We start from the raw sequence: 18,844 nt of genomic DNA on the forward strand, positions 1-18,844 counted from the left end.
TTTCTGGAAACAGAGCTCATCTCTTAGAACACAGAAGGGGACACATGGCCGAGCTGTTTCCCGCCTTGGGGAACAAGCTAATCTGCAGAAAAGCAGAAGCAGCACAGACAGCAGAGGCAGGGGAAGGGAAACACATCGGGAAAAGAGAGCAGGGGAGACCTGAAGAGAGAAGGAACGAGACAGGAGGAGGAGTGTGGGCAGCGGGGGAAGGAGAGACAGAAGCACGCGCTAGCTGACTAAATGTGGGGGCCTGGGTCTGGGTGTTCCTGAGGCCGGTTCCACATCTCAAGCACGGTTATGTAAATTAACGCATCTGCCTCTTGGCTTATGACATTAGAAGTTAGGCTGTACCATTTACAGTTTAAAGAGTTACTATTTCAGTTGTACATAAAGAACCTTAAAAATCTACAAAGGTGGGGCCGGGCATGGTGGCTCACGCCTGTAATCCCAGCACTTTAGGAGGCCGAGGCGGGCAGATCACGAGGTCAGGAGATCCAGACCATCCTGGCTAACACAGTGAAACTCCGTTCCTAATAAAAGTAAAAAAAGTTACCTGGGTGTGGTGGCACGTGCTTGTAATCCCAGCTACTCAGGAGGCTGAGGCAGGAGAATCACTTGAACCTGGGAGGCGGAGGTTGCAGTGAGCCGAGATCGCGCCACTGCACTCCAGTCTGGGCGACAGAGACTCCGTCTCAAAAAGAAAAAAAAAAAAATCTACAAAGGTACCTCCAAAATCATATAAATGCTGGAAAGACTAAGGAAACCAAAGTTGGTTCTCTTTTTTCTTGTTGAGACCAGGGTCTTGCTCTGTCGCCCAGGCTGGGGTGTAGTGGTGTGACCACAGCTCACTGCAGCCTCGACTTCTCAGGCTCAGCCACCTCAGCCTCCCCGGGAGCTGGGACTACCAGTGCATACCACCGTTTGTCTAATTAAAAGAAAATTTTCTTGGCGTCTTTGTCAAAGAAGCTACTCAAATGAAAGTATTTATTTTTATAAATGTTTCCTCCAGTAAGTTTATGTCTGACTATACTTAAGGAACAGGAAAAAAAACCCTATAATTAAACTTGTGCCAAGATTAACCAGCAGCCTCCATCATTTGTTTCCCATTATTACAGGTTGGGTATCCCTTATCTGAAATGCTTGGGACCAGAAGTCTTTCAGACTTTGGATTTTTCTGTGTTTTAGAATATCTGTATTATATTTACCGGTCGAGCATCCCGTATCTGAAAATCCAAAACCTGAAATGCTCTACTGAGCATTTTCCTCCAATGTCAGTCAGTGCTTGAGATGGTCTGGCTCTGTGTCTCCACACAAATCTCATGTCAAATTGCCATCTTTGGTGCTGGAGGAGGGGCCTGGTGGGAGGTGATGGGATCATGGGGTGGACTCCCCCTTGCTGTTCTGTGACAGTGAATTCTCACGGGATCTGCTGTTTGAAAGGTGGGGCGCTTCCTCCTTCGCCCTCTTCCTCTGGCTCTAGCCATGTAGGACGTGCCTGCTTCCGCCTCACCTTCCGCCATGACTGTAAGCTCCTGGGGCCTCCACAGCCCTGCCTCCTGTACAGCCTGCAGAACTGTCAGTCAATTACATCTCTTTCTTTACTAATAAATTACCCAGCTTCAGGCAGTTCTTTATAGCAGTGCGAGAACAGACAAATAGAACTCAAACAGTCTTAGATTTTCGGCTTTGGGATGCTCTTAACCTGTACCATTAGATTATACTCTCTTGGTATAAATTATTTAAAAACAAATCCCAAACTAATAAACAAGTCAGACAAACCTATCAACATACACTTATAAACACAAACACAGGGAATACAGAGACACCAGGTAAAACAGGGATGGTATTTCTGGATGGTTTAATCATGAATGGTAGTAGGCAGTGTAAGAAACAAAGTTCCTAGAGCATCATCGATCTTGGCTTTTAGCACAGGATAAACCTTTCATTTCATGGTGTACATTTCACAACATTAAAAAACAACAACCTGGTTTACATGATTAAAACGACAGGGACAATGACAAGTTCATAGAGAGCAATGACTCACGAGCGCACCCTGGGGCTATGCAGCGGCCAGTCAGTGAGGCCCAGCTTCAAAGTCTAATCCACAAGGCACAGATTTTCAAATCTTTACTTCTGTGTATGAGAATTTCCTTACAGAGGTAAGGAACTTTAATGGAACTGTAAAATGTGTGTTCCCTTGTCTGTGTTTAACGATGATCAGTTTGGGGGAGCTGTAGCCCTCCCTAATCACAGGCAGGATCACTTCCAAAATCAGTGAAATGACCGTCCTCTTCTGTGTCTTGACTTCAGGTGTCCGGCTGAACGACGGAGTCTTTTCCTTTCTTGTCGATGCAGTTTCTCAGCCTCCTGTTGCTTCTTCTGCTGTTCAGACTAAAAGAGAAAATTAAATGAGTAGAAGGAAAGAGAGGAAAACCTGTACCGTTTTTCTGGAAACCATCAGGATGCCAACAGTACCACCACCAGTCTCAGACCTGCTCTCAGGAGAAACGCTGCCCACGGGCTCCAGGGGACACGGTGGGGCCGCCGGGACTCTGCTCTGGCAAATGCTGCCCTGGCAGAAACAGCAGGACCAAGGCCAACTTTCGCCATCGATGCAAAAGCAGAAATTCTGAACCCCAGGCAAGAGAAAGGCCCTGATAGACCAGTCTGACTACAAAGCAGGAGATTGGTTTTTCAACCGACACATTCGCAAGACCACTGGGATGTTTTAAAAGGGCCTACAGAAGAGCCACCTTAAGAAGATGATATGCTTACAGAGTGCCCACTTTCCTCTTAGAGGTCTTTGTTTACAAACTAGAGCTATTAGTTTATTCTCACTGTTATTAAAAACAAAAGAAAAAATATTCAAATGTACTAAAAGTATATTATTATCCACTCTCAAGCGTTCATTCACTAGAACTTGTTCCAAAGAATTTTTAGCTGTTTCCCAAAACTCCACCTCTCCTTAAAAGCAGCAAACTGCTCTCATGAATCACTGAAAAAAGCTCAGCAGACGATGCACAAGTTCGCAGTCGCAGTGAGCACGCGGACTCTGGGCTGCCTGCTGGAAAGGTGCTCACGTGTGTCCTCGACGCTCATTCTCACGTGGGAGCTAGAGCTCCTCCCAAACCCATCCCTGGCACCAAATAGTTTAACTCCTTTCAGCAGATATTCTTAGAAGAGTATCAAGGCAGAATCCACAATAAAGGTAAGAGTTATACGATTTTAAAAACACACTTGATGGTTTTGAAAATAGAAACTCCTGAATGTAAAGGTCAAAAACAACATTCTTAGTGGTGGAACCGAACAGATGGTGAACTGAGAAAGCGCTGTCGGGGCCGCAGCTGACAAAGCGGAAAGGCACCGCCCTATGGACACCCAGGGAACCTGCTTCACGGGGATCTGCACGTTCTACACACCTAAACACATGCCACTGTATGTCATCCTTGAGGAGAAGGTCTCCACATTCACCTCCTGTGGATATTACCCAATCTTCTTAAATTAAAGAGTTGGAAGTGAGAGAATAGTGGGGAAGGAAAGGAATTTGTAATGTCAAAAAAAAAAAAAGAAAATAATTTTTCTGATTCTAGGAAGCTCTTAAACTGGGTTTCTAAATAATTCTTTAAGTCCCTTCTCTGACTATTACCATTCTTCAACTGTCTTTTCAAAGTAAATCCTGGCCTGTGTATTCTTCCGAAGTGCGTCCCAAACTCCTCCACTGTGGTCCGTCTGAGAGGCTCCCGCCTGGGCCCAAGCTGCTGTCCTTCCTAACCAAGGCCGCCACAGAGCTGCCTGCCTTGTCGTCTCTGCTTCCTCTCAAATACCCTTTGAGGCAACTCTCCATGCAACAGCCAGAAGGATTTTTTAAAAATAGAAATACTATGTCAGTTCAGTCCTGTGCTTACTCAAACTGCAAAGTTGGGTGCCTTGCCAAACATTCTCACAGCCCTCTGCTCTCCTTTGAAGCACTTGCCACAGTTCTAATGATATAATTAGAGGTATATAATTTTTACCCGCTCTCTCTCTCTCCTAATAGACTGGGAACTGTGGTGGCAAGAGCCATGTCTGTCCCCAGCATGCAGCACCAGGCAGACATCAATACACGTGTATTAATGAAAAACTCAGAACTCCTTCTAACACTCCCCAGCTGAGCAAGTGATGACATCATCGGGAGCCCTGTCAAGTGAACCAACACCAGTTATTTAATGTTTCATTTCTCAAAAGTAAGCTAGTAAAAACAAACAAAAAAAACAGTATTTCACTTCTTCATGTTAATCAGGATTTATTAAAAAAGGGTTTCTTCACATGATTTTGGAAAATGATGTGCTAAATACAGATGAACAAGGTGTGTGGAGCTTCTTAGTTAAGGCACCTCATGAGTCTTCATCATGGACATCAATTCCAAGGTTTTCCCTTATCTGTCTGATGACAAAAGTCACCTTCCAGGATTGCTATTTACATGTCCTGGAACACATTTTGGGAAGCTCTGCCAGACTTTCTCCACCAAGGTAGGAGCTCCGAGAGGAGCTTGTAAGCAGTGGCTATTGTTCCTGCAGAAAAAGGACTATAACTAGCCTCTGTCCCAGGGCTGCATCCGGACCCTGCTGCCATGTGATGGGTCCAGGATGGTCTCTGGGTGCGTGAGTGCTTCTCCCAGGTCTCCTGCCTCCTCTTCCTGACTACTTCACCACAGCCTCCAGCACTCCTATCACAGAGGGAGGAGGAGGACAGGTGGAAACGGGCACACCTGTATCAGCAACAGCCTCAGCCTTGAAGAGAAACTGTACTAAATAGCATTTAAAAATTAGATTTGGGTGCTAGCTACTGACTTGCTGATTAAAAAAAAAAAATTAGATTTGGGACTGAATCCCAGTTTTGCCACCATACAATTTTAGACAACATTAAAGCACAGATTTTTCCTCTTGAATTTTACTGACGTTTTAGAAGGTAAATACACAACTACGGGAAAAGCTCAAGATTCTACCTGAGCATATCAAACTTGCAGCATAAAAAGAGAACTGTATGAACAACTGCCTGAACACGTACACTTTATTGGAAACTTACTCAAGCAAAACTGAGATTTAATAACTAAAATGTCAGTCAAGTGAGGAAACACGTACGTCAAACATTGACACATTCCTCAAAATGGTTTCAGAGCCTCTGCTTGATTCAGTTATGAAGCCATTTTAAGCAATTCTTAATACTATTTTTATAAACAAAAATATAATTTCAGAGCCATCTTATTTTCATGTTATCACAAATTTTAGACTGATCATCAACTCAGTACCTTCCAATTTAGAAAACAGTGGGAAAAGGCTTGTATTTTCATGTTACTACAAAGTAGCTGCCCATGGACCCCACAGAGGGGCGTCTGCAGCAGCTGAGCAGCTGCGTGGCAGATCTGGGGTCCTTGTAGGCTGCGCTGCTCCCGCCCACTTGACATCACCTGAATTTCAGACGGAATCAAGGAATGCTTCCGGGTATAAAGAAAAGTGATACGAAATCAGGAACAGGCACCGTGGGGTCCCTCTGAATGTGTGTTTGGCTTACATAAGTGATAAATGTAAGAGGGTAAATTTGCTCTCAGCAGGCAGAATTAACTGAAAAGCTTTTTGCACTTAGAATAATGAAGTGTTTTTATCACTTGGCACGCCTCTGGATGCAGGTTGGGAGAATGTGAGGGAAATCAGAGATGAATGGGTACAGGATGTGATGAGGTGTTTCTCCAGAGCTGATACACAATGGCCAATGAGCACGTGATAAGATGCTCAACATCACTAGTCATCAGGGAACTGCAAAGTCAACAGCACCACTCCCCGCCCACTAGCATGGCTGTAATATAAGACGACAGACAGCGACAGGTGTGGGCGTGGATGCGGAAAACCTGCAGCCCTCACACGCTGCTGGTGAGAACGTGAAATGGTACAGCCGCTTTGGGAAACAGTCTAATAGGTTCCTCAGAAAGTTAAATAGCTACACCGTGTGACCCAGCAATTCCACTCCTAGGTATAGACCCAAGATACATAAAAACACATGTTCATGCAAACATTTACACATTAATTTCCATAGCCGATTATTAATAGCTTCCCCCAAAAGAACGCAAAACACAACCCAAGTGTCCCTTCAAACAGGAATGAATAGCAAAATGTGGTATAACACACAACGGTATATTTCTCAGCCATAAAAAGAAATGCAATTCTGATTCCAGCTACACCACTGGATGAATAAACCTTGAAAACATTATGCTCCGTGAAAGAAGCCGGTTACAGAAGACTTCATATTGAATGATTCCATTTGTATGAAATGTCCAGAAAGGGCAAAGCTATAGAGACAGGAGGTAGATTAGTGGTGGCCAGGGGCTGGGGGATGAAAACATGGGGGGAAATGCTAAAGGGTACAGGGCTTCTTTCTGGGGTGATGAAAACGTTCTAGAATTGGTTAGTGTGATGGTTGCCCAACTCAGTGAATACACTAAGAACCACTGAACTGTACACTTTCAAAGAATGCATATGGTCTGTGAATTATATCTCAATTTTAAAAAAGAATCTCCCTACTACTGTTTAGGGAAAAAAAGGGATGAAATCTTTGTCATTCTTTTCTATTTGGTGACTATATTAGGGTATTATTAACACTGGTTAAAAAAATGGGTCTTAGAAACCAGCTGAGAACAGGATGAGCACTGGCAGAGTGGTCTGTCTTCTAAAACGATAGGATCTGGGCAAGTTGGGCATAACCATCATGGGGCATCAGAACTCGCCAATTCCTCGTCTTCTTCAAAGTCCACAACACATGAGGTAGCCCTACATCCTTAGATGGTCAGGACGGGGCTTTTGCTTTGCGAAGCCGAGCCTCAAGCCACACAGCAATCCAGAAACCAAGACAGCTGGTTAATCTCCAATAGAGCTAACTCCAGGGCTACTAAGTCCCTGCCTCCCTTGGGACACCAGTGACACTCCGCGCTTTGCTCCAGTCAGACATTTGGCCTGCCAGGGGCTCTGGCTGCAGGGAACATGCTAGAACAGGGAACAGAGCTTCCTCAATAGGGGAAAAGCATGAGAGGGCTGCTCTGGGAACACACACAGAAAACACTATTGAAAGCCTATTGTGAATTTAAAAATAACAATAAAAGACAACTCACCCTCTTTAAGGTGAATGTCAACTGTTTGCTGCCAACAGTGGTGTTGGATACACTCAACGTCCCATTTTTTGCTTCAATCTTCAAACGATCCTCAAGGGTTTTGCTATGGGAAATTTAAAAGAACACCGAATTAGTCAGAATTATGTTTTAATTTACCATCTGAAACAAGTTTTGATTAGAATTGATCACAAAGGAAAATGTTTACACGTGTGGTAAACAGAAAATATCCTTCATTTAGCACAATAAATTGAAAGAATTAGGTGCACTCAAGTAGTCATTATTCATATTCAAGAGACAGACTGGAAAACAATGGCTGGCAAAACCCATCCACTAATTTAATATTTTAAGTGGCAGTACCAGACACTTCAATGGCTGCTACTTACCCTACTAAAATAAATCCTATTTCTGAAGACCGAATGCAAAGAGCAATCTACTTTTGAAGCACCTAATTGATTATAATGGTCAGTGGCATTTATGATCTAATGATATATTTAAACAATGCACAAATTAGGTATGTGAGTATTTTAGCCACTCATTCACCTTTTACAAAGGAACAAACACAAATTAAGTCCTCCAGGTCAAGCCATAGAGAAGAGCTATGATAATTCTGGTTTCTCCTTCACTCAGTCTTAGCTCAGTAGCCTGCAAGCCAACATCCCACAGCATGAACAGCTTGAAACATGAAGCTGTCTGATTACGCTGAGAGAAAACAAAAGCAATTACACTTTGGGTAAATTCTACCGGATTCAGCTCTGTCCACCGCTGTCTCTCCAGGTATCTTTCCTTTTAGTTTCTTACTTGACTTACTCTTTGACATACTTTATTCCAAATTTAAATCTCATTTCATTTCTTGATCATGTTTTCCAAATTCCTCCAGGCTCTCTTTATTTATCTATGTCTCTGTTACAGTCTGCTGTACCCTGCATTTCACTGTCATCTGTATAATTAACACAACCCCTCCTCTGCTTTCCAATAAAGAATATGAATATTGTACCAGTTATATGAAACTTCATTGCACGCTATAATAATGTTTTATTATAAACTAGAACACTGGCCCTTTTGGTTAACTCGGCTTAGAGGGAAATACACTGAATTAAGCCTAATGATATATATTTTAGTAAGTTTAAACAGTTAATTTTTTCTAGGAATGGCTAAAGCAATAGATTCCTATCCCCCGAGAAGATTAAGAGAGATGAGAGGGAAGACAAAAGAATATGGTTCTCTTCTACTCTGTTCCCTCCTCAAAAATAGTGTACTCTGTCTCCTGCCCTCCCTGTCCCAGACCAAATTCAATGCAGCCCTTTTAAGTGAGTGCTAAGAAACTTGACTGGAAAAAAAAAAAGGCTGAACTGTTTGAAAGGGTCTTCTTTTCCCTGAAATATGATCTTTGTAACTAATTACTGAGGAGAACACAGCTCCTAAAAGATCTCTAAGACCAAGTGATGCTCCTTTGAAATTCTGAAGCTAATGTTTGATGTTCACACCATGAGAAATTTCTCTAGTTTACAACTCATAGTAATGTACTAAACATACCTTCTTTATATAATTTGAGACATAAAGTGGTTAGCATAAAAGTGAAACTCTTTTCTAAGCAATAATGTTATTAAGAAGCACTTTTAAAGTACTTTTCATCTTCAAAGTTCTTTATAGACTAACTAATTAATCCTTTCAACATCCCTGAGACAGAAGTATTTATCCTTTACAGATGGCAAAAAAGGGAGGTCAGATGTGAAATGACTTGCCCCAGGCCAGGTAAGGATTCAGTTCTAAGCCCAGCATTCCAATTTCAGAATTGCTGGCTTCCAGGCCTGTGTCAGACCATACTTGATTTATACAGTTTGGTTCAGGAAACTTGTCCATTAAGTATTCTCAATGACAAGCTTCTACATGACAAACTAAATGAAATTAAGATTTAGGTTAGCTTTTTCTTCTTCTAACAATTTAAAAGCGAAGTGCAAACGGACTCTAGCATGCATGTGAACCGTGTCAGCCTCAGCACATTCCTCAACCTGTTCAGTTCATTCTTCTCTTTTCATAGCTATAAACTCTGAGGTTTAAAAGGTAATGGCCACTGTGCCTGTGGAGTACCCATTCTTTAATTCCTTTACTTTCTTAATAAACTTGTTTTCACTTAAAAAAAAAAAAGGTAACAAGAATTTCAAGTAACTATGGAACCACTGAGACAAGATGGTATACATAGAACAGTAATTTAGGAAGCGAGAGACTTTTCCAGTAAATTGTGGGAAATTATCACTCTGTTAAGAATGACCTTACCTCCTCCGTGAAAGGGCATACACATTCTGGGTTTTCTCTCAATGTACTTTCAATGTGCACTTGTAAAAACTTGTTCTGTCTAGGCTACTTGGAAAGACAAGCTGGGTTTTGGAATGAGCCATGGCAGAAGATCAGACACAGACAGGGGCTGTGTGTGGAGATTTCTACATTAAAGAAGTTCCACTTCCTTCCCTTTGAAAGTCAGTTTACTGAAAGCGTTTGCTAACCAGCAGTTCCACAGCCTGCTTCTTGAGCGTGACTTTGGTCAGAGACCTAAGAAGTAGACACCGCTCCAGGAACACGTGAAAACTCCTTATTGAATGGAAAAACGAAAGGCAGAAAAGCACGCTGCAGGTGCTTCTCGGCACGTTTCCTCCAGGACACTGGCAGGTGGCAGAGGAGGACGCAGAACCAGCCTTTCCCCGCCTCCTCCCCACTCTTTTCCCTGCCTAGGTTTTACTTCAGGTCTGTCAGCCATGGGGGACTTTTTCATTAGTTTATAGTAAAGGTTTCTAGGGGAAAATCTAATTGGAACAAGTAGATTAAAAACAACCCCCAAACTTGTGATTGCTAAGAAAACAGATATAGGCTTTAAAATGTTATAAGTGGGATTACAGGCATGAGCCGCTGTGCCCGGCGTACTTTGCTTTAAATAAGTACCTTTGACAAATATTTACATATGCCTAAAGTTTACTGAAAACTTTGAGTGTGTTCAGTTTACATGTGTTGCTTCAAAGGCCCTATTTCAGGAGACTTAAACTCAAGCAACCATGAAATCTGATGCCTCATCTATAGGCATAACTAAGATTTAAAAGATTCCTAATATCCGCTGTCACTGGGGTGTGGGGAAACAGGCGCTCTGGCCAGAGTGCAAAGTGCTCAAGCCTTTTGGGAGGGTGATCTGGCAGTCTCTATCACACACCCCTGCTGATCCAGCAAACTCCTACTAGGAATATATCCTAAAGAAATACTTGTCCATGTGTGTACATATTTGTGACTGTGAAAAGGGCAAGAGAAACACAAGAAGCAACCCAAACATCCACAGTTAGAGGAATATTACATAAATCACAGCACATCCACCTTAGGAAATATTTATGCAGCCAGAAGGTAGACTTACTGGACCTACAAAGAAACATTTCCAAGACGTGCTGTTTAATGAAAAGAGGAAGTTAAACAGTACAATTAGGCTAGGCAGGGTGGCTTGTGCCTGCAATTCCAGCACTTTGGGAGGCTGAGGCAGGAGGATATCTTGAGGCCAGAAGTTCAAGACCAGTCGGGTAACAAAATGAGACCCCATCTGGACAAAAAATTTAAAAATTAGTTGCATGTGGTGACCTGTAGTTGCAGCTACTCAGGAGAGTGAGGTGGGGGGATCATTTGAGCCCAGCGGGTTGAGGCTGCAGTGAGCCATGATTGCACCTCTGCACTCCAGCCTGGGCGACAGCGTGAGACCATTTCAAAAAATAACAAAGAGTATGAGCCATTCATGTTAAAGAAAAAAGCTACAACTATAGATCTGAGTGCGGACACATATAGGAGTAAATGCATTTTTTAAAGGTGAGCAGTATGGTGCACACACAGCCATGAGCTCACGGAGGGAGGTGAGGATAGGAGAGAATTTAACTTTCAGTCCACACTCTGCACTATTACAGTGATAACATTCCTACATACTATTGAGTACATACTCCTTGAGTAATAAAAGATTCTCTTTTTAAAAATGTAAGTCTGGAATTTAATTACTTCCCAGATTAGATTTTTAAATGCTTATATTAAAACAAGGCTGCATTATCTCAGCTCTTACCCACTATCAGAGGAACGTGGGTTGAAGAGTAAAAATACACCACATTAATTCACAAAGCGGATGATGCTGCAGACATAAGAAGCTCACCAAAACCTACCCAGCCACCTGGTGAAGAAGATGAGCTCCCCAAAGGCAGGAACTTCTTAAACATCTTTGAATTTCTAGGACCTACCACAGGGCAGGGACTTCAAAGAATGCTTTCATAAACAGAACTGAAAAGCCTCCTGGCAGCTAGTATTTACTACTCATGAAGAGGAGTTATCCTTAATCTGCTGAAACGTGGAGAGTTCTCATTCTAGGGACTCTCTTGCGCCACTGTTCGCCAACGCACACACCTCCACTACTACACCTTGCAGGTCACGGCTGCTCCACTACCAGAAAAGGCTGATGTGCCCGGATTCCTGAGGCCAACAAGCATGGACTTCCCAATCTTTCCACCTATAAACAGAATTATGTCCACGCAACGGGCTTCTTTCCTCCGTGTCTCTGAGGATGCATTCCTTGTCTTTTCTGAGGCTCTCCTTACCTGGTACTCGGGCCCACTGCCACCCAGTTCCTTACCAAATGCTACTTTGTCAACTGACTCAATTCTCTCAATTCCTTAGTACGCTCTTTCCATTGCTGAGTCTTCTATGCCTACTAACAAATCACATCTCTCAAGTCTATAAACTGCTTCCCAACAAGTTATTGGCTTTCATCCCTTTCTTTCACTACCAAACTTCTTGAAAGACTCACCGACACTAACTGTTCACCATATTTTCTATCTCCCAGTCACTCATCTCTCTACTGCAGTCAGCCATTTGACTGGACTGAGAATCACATCCCAGTAAGGCCATCGGCATCCTGGCCTTTTCCCAACCTTCGTGCCTGGGCCTCTGCTCCGCTGGCGTTAGCAGTACTCCCTCCTCTGAGACACTCTCCATGTCTGACCTTTTCCAGTTTTCCCCTCAGCTCTTGGACAACTCCAGGATTTTTACTGCTCATCTTCTCCTTTGTCTGCTCTCTAACAGAAGTCCTAGTCCTAGGCAATCAGCACATCTGTGAGGTCTCTAAAATTCTATGCAAATGTGTCACAGGCATTTGTATTTTTCTCTAGAGAGGTGCATGGAATGGATTTTATCACAGATTCAAGTAAAAATATTTGTTTTTCCCCAGGCTTCTATTCTTAACCCTAATCTTACTCTATACGATTACAGTAAATCTCTTTTCATTCATGATCTTGAGCACACAGTGAAAGCTGGCAGCTCTCAAAGTGACATCTCATTGGTTTACTGAATGTTGACTGAGAAGACGCCTGGGCTCCGTCTGTGTAACGTGCACAAAACCCAGCTCACTGCGTTTAGCCTTACACCTATTTTGTACTCTGTATTTTTTACCTCAGTGGCAACATTGACAAGACACCTCGGCAGCATCCTGTTCCCTTCTCCTTGGATATCAGGAGCCGATGTCGGAGCTTGTGCCCGTTTTTCTTTCACACTCTGAGTCTCTGGTCTGTCTGCTCCTCCCCGCTCCAGCATTCAGGCCTGTGGCCCTTCTAACCGGGATGATTCTAATAGTTCGAGAGCTGGTCTCTGGGTGACCAGTTTCTCCCCACGTTGTCTTTCTAAAATGGAGATATTTTGCTAACAGGTTTCCGGGAATAGGAACTTTTTATGGCTATGTTTTTATTTGCTACAACAATCATGTGGTACTTTTATAATAAAAGTATTTATAATACTGGGGGAGGGGTTGGGATACATTTGATCCCATTCATCTAGGCTGTAAGATCACCATCTTACAGTGCTTGGTCAGCCACCCCTCCACACACCCAGTGCTCTGGCTACAGGAGGGCACCCCCAACCCTTCACACAACCTGCCTGTGTCCTGCCTGTGGCCATGCTTGCCTCTGCCAAAAATGCATTCTTTCCCACTAGCCCTGAGTGCTCCGTTCTGCATCTTTCCAAGACCAGTTTCCATATGACTTCAAGTCCCCTCAGATTCAGCCCTTCCTTCTTCTGCTCCTTTCCCATGAGCGCTTCAGGCACGCAAGCCATGCCTTTCTTCCATCCCCTGGGTCTAGAATGGTGGTCTGCTTGCACCGGGCAGTTGAGAAATACTTGATGAATGAATGGGTGGTGGAGAGGCTGATAAGTGGATGAAGAGACTCACAAAAGTTAGCACACTGTAAGGCATAAAATACGTGTCAACAGACATATGTGTCTACCTAAAGCCATATGACTACATCAAGCAATACAGACAGCTCACTCAAGTCTCCAGCTACCAATCACAATCCACCTTTCCCTTTATAGAAACAGTTTTAAAGCTGGGCAAGTCCAAGGGAACATTTAAATATAACATACTCAATCTGACGTTATCTGTTGTTGACTGGCTTGCGGTAACTTGCAGAATAAACAGAGTCACTTTAGTTCTCTGAAGGATCATGTTTCACTAAATACTCATGTAAGTATTATCACTTACATAGTTCTCAAAAAGAATGTTTAACTTAGTGATATTTAACTTAGTAAGAATGTTTAAGTGCAGTGTATTCACCTCGCTATTGTTTATTCTTAGATACAAATTTTTATCCCCTTTGTTTATACTTCCATATCCTACTGCCGCCCCCAGGCAGAAGGAAGAATGTTAGAGATTAGTCAGGCCGCCTACCCCCAAATCACAGCCTCCTGCTGCCATGGTTACACTCAAAACAACTGCTCCCAAGTTTTCCTGGTCAATGGTTATGGGGAAAGTGAGTCCTTTCTCAGCAGATCTTGAAGTAGTAACTTCTGAGTTGCCTGACAGGTTGTCAAGGCAAAGAAGATTCACACTTTCGGCAAGTATTTCTCAAGTGCCCACTTTATTCTAGTACTTATTGAAGAGCCAGAGATAAAGCAGTAAATAAGGCAAGACAAGAACCGCATATACTCAACAAATAAATTCACACCACAGAACCAGAACAGTACAAACAAGCAGGACTCCCTCTGCTTCTGAGTGGGACTCCAAATAAAACACCTGCAAATAACAGCTGTATAAAAAGTGAGGCTGCACACAGCTGGGGAATGTAAAACGGCGCAGCCTTTGGCCAACTCTGCCGGTTTCTGAAAAGGCTAAACATAGAGTTACTATATGACCAGCAATTTCTTTCAATTCTTGCACATAAATGAAAACATGCAAAACTGTATAAACCAACGTTCACAGCAGCATTATTCATAATAACCAAAAAGTGGAAACTACCCAGATGTCCATCAACTAACAAAGAGATACGTAAACTGGTCTACACATACACACACTGGAATATTACCTGGTAATAAAAACAAATGGAGTAGAGTTATCCCTTGGAATCTGCTGGGGAATTGGTTCCAGGACCTCTCTTTGATACAAAAATCTATGGATGCTCAAGTTATATAAAATGATGTATTTCTATATAACCTGTGCATACCCTCCCCTCTATGTTAAATTATCTCTAGATCACTGATAATACCTAATACAGAGTAAATGCTACATGCATAGTTGTTATACAGTATTGCTTAGGGAATAATGTCAAGAAAAAAGTCTGTACATGTTCAGTACAGTTACAAATTTTTCTGAATATTTTCAATTCATATTGGTTGAATCTATGGATGAGGAACCCATGGATACAGAGGGCTGACTATACTGATAGATGCTACAACACAGATGAACATTAAAGACACTGTGCTAAGAGAAAGAAGCCAGCCACAAAAGGCCACACTTTGTACAGTTCCTTTTACATGAGATATCAGAATAGGCAAATCTATAGAGACAGAGAAGCAAACTAGTGACTGGCTTGGAATGGGAGATGGGGTAGGCTAAATAAATGTGGGGTGACTGCCCCTGAGGCACAGAGTTTCTTTCTAGGTGTAGACAATGTTCTAAAATTATGGTGATGGTTACACAACTCTGAATATACTAAAAACCAGTGAACTGCATGCTTTAAGTAGATGAATTGTATGTTACATAAATTACATCTCAGGAAAGTTGTTATTTTAAAAAGTGAGGTTGGTCAGTAAAGAAAACATCTTCAGAAGATATCAAGAACATTACAGCTGACCCTCGAGCAACATGGGTTTGAACTCACTGCTCCACTTACACGCAGAGTTCTTTAGATAAAAGTTAACACCATTCACTTGCCTCTTCTGCCTCCCTTCCACCTCCTCCTCTTCCACATCTGCCACCCGAGACAGGAAGACTAACCCCTTCTCTTCCTCCTCCTAAGACCACTCAACGTGAAGACAACAAGGATGAATACTTTATAATAATCCACTCCCACCTAATGGATAGTAAATATATTTTCCTTTCCTTATGATTTTCTTAATGACATTTTTTATCTAGCTTATCTTATTGTATGTGTACAGTATACAATACATAGAACATACAAAATATGTGATAATTGACCCTTGATTGTTAAAAATTCCAGTCACCAATAGGCTATTAGTAAATTTTTGGAGGATGGTGGCGTGTGCCTGTAATCCCAGCTACCCAGGAGGCTGAGGCAGGAGAATTGCCTGAACCCAGGAGGCGGAGGTTGCGGTGAGCCAAGATCGTGCCATTGCGCTCCAGTCTGGGTAACGAGAGCGAAATTCCGTCTCAAAAAAAAAAAAAAAAAAAAAAGATGGGGCAAACAGAACTGAGCTTCTCACTTCTTAAAATAACTTTGTGAAGAAGCAGAAAATTAGTCATCTTGGCCGGCTGCAGTGGCTCGCGCCTGTAATCCAAGCACTTTGGAGGCCAAGGCAGGTGGATCACCTGAGGTCGGGAGTTCAAGACCAGCCTGACCAACATGGTGAAACCGTCTTTAAAAAAAAAAAAAGAAAAAAAAAAAGAAAATTAGTCATCTCCTAACTGCCACTGTCCAAAAGGCTTCAAACCACTGATCTGTAGGGCACAGCGTAAGTATCTGTAGGTGAAGGAGCCTCATAGGGAAAAAAACAAGGATGAAAGTATGTGGCTTCTGCAGCTTAAAAGTGTTCTACTGATTCTCATAAGGCTATCTATACCCTATATTTTACTGCATGTAAACTATACCTCAAAAGTTGTTATTACAAGTAAGTAAATTCCTTGGAAACCAACGTACTTCTCTAGCAAAACTCTTCTCAGGCCGGCTGGGTGCTTCCTTCACATCACCTCCCGCACGGCCTTACCTCCTCCTTCCCTCGTCCTCTCCATCCCCTGCACCTCCATCATCCAAAGACAGAAGTGTCATCTTTAGGGCAATGTGCCAGAGAGGAAACACAAGGGCTCGGCCACCTGTCAACTGGACGCTCAGGCAGTGCTACTCACTTCATCAGTTTCTGCTTTGTGGCAGAATCTTTGAAGCTTCTAAATTCTTCTCCTGCTTTGATCTCATAAAACTGGGGCTTTAGGACTGTCTGCTGGTCCTCCTTGAGTCGCTCCTGCCGCTTCACTTTTTCCTCCTGCTGGAGGAGTCTGCGCTGCTTCCTGACCTCTTCGACCCAGGCTTTTTCATCGTCTGAACTCTCTGAACTTTCTGCATCACTCGGTTTTCCTTCCGGCTCTTCCTCCTCTTCCTGAGAATAAAAATAGTGAGTAGCAGCTCCTCTCCCCAGTCAAACACAGACGCCTTGGTTTCTTTTAAGCAGCACTGGCCCATTAATGAGTGCATGACAGCTGCACGGCATGTATCAGAAGAAATACCTTTAATTAAATAAGATACTACTCCTAAGCCCAATGTCAACTACTTAATATGTAATTACATCTCAAGTATAATCAAAGACTCTTCTAGCTTACGAAGAAAACATTAGATTAAAGACACAGTAGCAAGTTCTAAATGATAAGGGGTACATTACCTTTTCACGATGTTCTTGTTGCTCTAGGAGTCTTAGTTTCTTCTTCCTTTTTTCACTAATTTTTGAAACAAGTGGATTCAGAAGCCTGAATTCTTCACTCTCTTCATCTACTTGGAAGTCAGGGTTCTCAAACATAACTTTAAATCGATCATCAGTGAGAATATTAGGAAGACTCTATAAGGAGGAAAAAAGTATGCAAAAATTGAAGTTAATATCTGATTAACTTAAATTTTTGATTTGACCAGAAACATGGTTTTAAAACACTGATTCTATTATAAATTAATAAGCTGCATGAGACATACATTATTAACTCATTATGAAATTTCTTCCAGAACTTTCTACTTGCTCCTAGGTTTTAGCTCCACCACCAAAACAACCTCTATGAATCTACTTAGCAGATGATCTACACCACTTGGTCATTACACACAATGAGCTAAGAATGAGCCTTTCAGCTAACTTCATACCTAAACATTACAAAGAATTTCTTCAATTAACATTTTAATGCAAAAAATACCTTTCAAGAAAATACGTAAGTTTTTGAAACATGGCTTTTACTATTTTTTAGAGACAGGGTCTCCCTCTGTCACCCAGCTGGAATGCATTGGCACAATCACAGCTCACTGCAGTCCCAACCTCCAGGGCTCAAGCGATCCTCCCACCTCAGTCAGCCTCCCAACTAGCTGGGACCACAGGCACCACCTCACCAGGCTAATTTTTAATTTTTTTGTAGAGACAGGTCTCTATGTTGCCCAGGCTGGTCTTGAATTCCTGGGCTCAAGCAATTTCTTATGCCTCAGCCTCCCAAAGTACTGAGATTACAGGCGTGAGCGACCGTACCTGAAAACGGGGCTTTTAAAGTTTAGCTACTATACTGACTTAAAATAAGCCATTCTTGCAACTTCAGATTCCAAAACTGGGAGGAAGTTTACAAAGTCAGTAACTCACAAAGCGGGATGGGGGAAGCTAGGAGTGTCAGTTTACCGATTCCAGCTGAGTTACTGGGAAACAGAAGGGACATTTCCATCCCCTACAGGGTGAATTTATCAATATTCTCCGTCAGGTCATCTATCGTTGTCAAAGGATATCGTGTATCCCTCAGATACGAAAACTTTGGCTACTGAGACCCATTTAGAAAGCTCAGGACTGACACGAAATTATTTTTTTTGGTACCATTTTCAATGGAAGGTTTTCTAAACTGTACTATAAACTTACCTGGTCACTTAAGTAGATGACACATAATCTTACACATTTCTAAATCCTTCTCTGCCATAGGCTTGGAAGCCAGATGAAACGGCTTACTTAGAACTGTTTGTCGATCAGAGTAAAAAGCCCTGAACACCGCTGGAAAAAGCTGCCCTGTTTGTGATGGACTCTGACTGCGGAACGGACTACTGTTTCTCCGCTGCTAACAGTAAACAAGGTTGCACGCAGTTAAGTTCTGAATACGACTTGTGTGACAGACCTATACAAACGTTTAGTAAATCCTAAGATATTAAGGAAATTGGCCTGTTTAATATTTGTATGTACCTAAACACAGATAAACCCTTACCTAAAATTCTGAGATATTAAGTGCAACAAGTCTTCCCTGATTAAATATCGTTTCCAAGAAAGACAAGGAAGGGAAAAAGAAAGATAAGATCTGGTTCCTGATCCTCATCTAGTAAGGAAGAAACACATTACAAACACATTTGCTACTAGGGCCCTTCTAGAGGCTGCTCAGTATTGCTGAAAATGCCACACCAGTGGACAGACAAAGGAATCCCAACAAATGACACCCCAGGAAGGCCCTGGGGTGTGGCACCAGGGAGGAGGAGGCTTGAAAGATGAGTA

General features: G+C 42.5%; 1 protein-coding gene across 2 annotated transcripts in view; it reads right to left on the reverse strand.

Annotated features, from left to right (window-relative positions):
• Window positions 1–1,841: 1,841 nt before the first annotated feature.
• Window positions 1,842–18,844, reverse strand: part of NOL10 (nucleolar protein 10) — a 113,039-nt gene continuing 96,036 nt past the window's right edge. For both annotated transcript variants that reach the window (XM_012438864.2, XM_012438865.3), the window contains exons 18-21: window positions 17,015–17,188; window positions 16,488–16,735; window positions 7,139–7,241; window positions 1,842–2,391 (exon numbers count right to left, since the gene is read on the reverse strand). In XM_012438864.2, the coding sequence (XP_012294287.2) occupies window positions 2,272–2,391; window positions 7,139–7,241; window positions 16,488–16,735; window positions 17,015–17,188 (645 nt within the window). In that variant the 3' untranslated portion in view covers window positions 1,842–2,271. The remainder of the gene's footprint in view (window positions 2,392–7,138; window positions 7,242–16,487; window positions 16,736–17,014; window positions 17,189–18,844) is intronic.

This window comes from Aotus nancymaae, unplaced genomic scaffold (assembly GCF_030222135.1).
Source record: "Aotus nancymaae isolate 86718 unplaced genomic scaffold, 86718_ANA_hifiasm-v0.15.2.pri h1tg000057l, whole genome shotgun sequence".
Lineage (NCBI taxonomy): Eukaryota > Metazoa > Chordata > Mammalia > Primates > Aotidae > Aotus > Aotus nancymaae.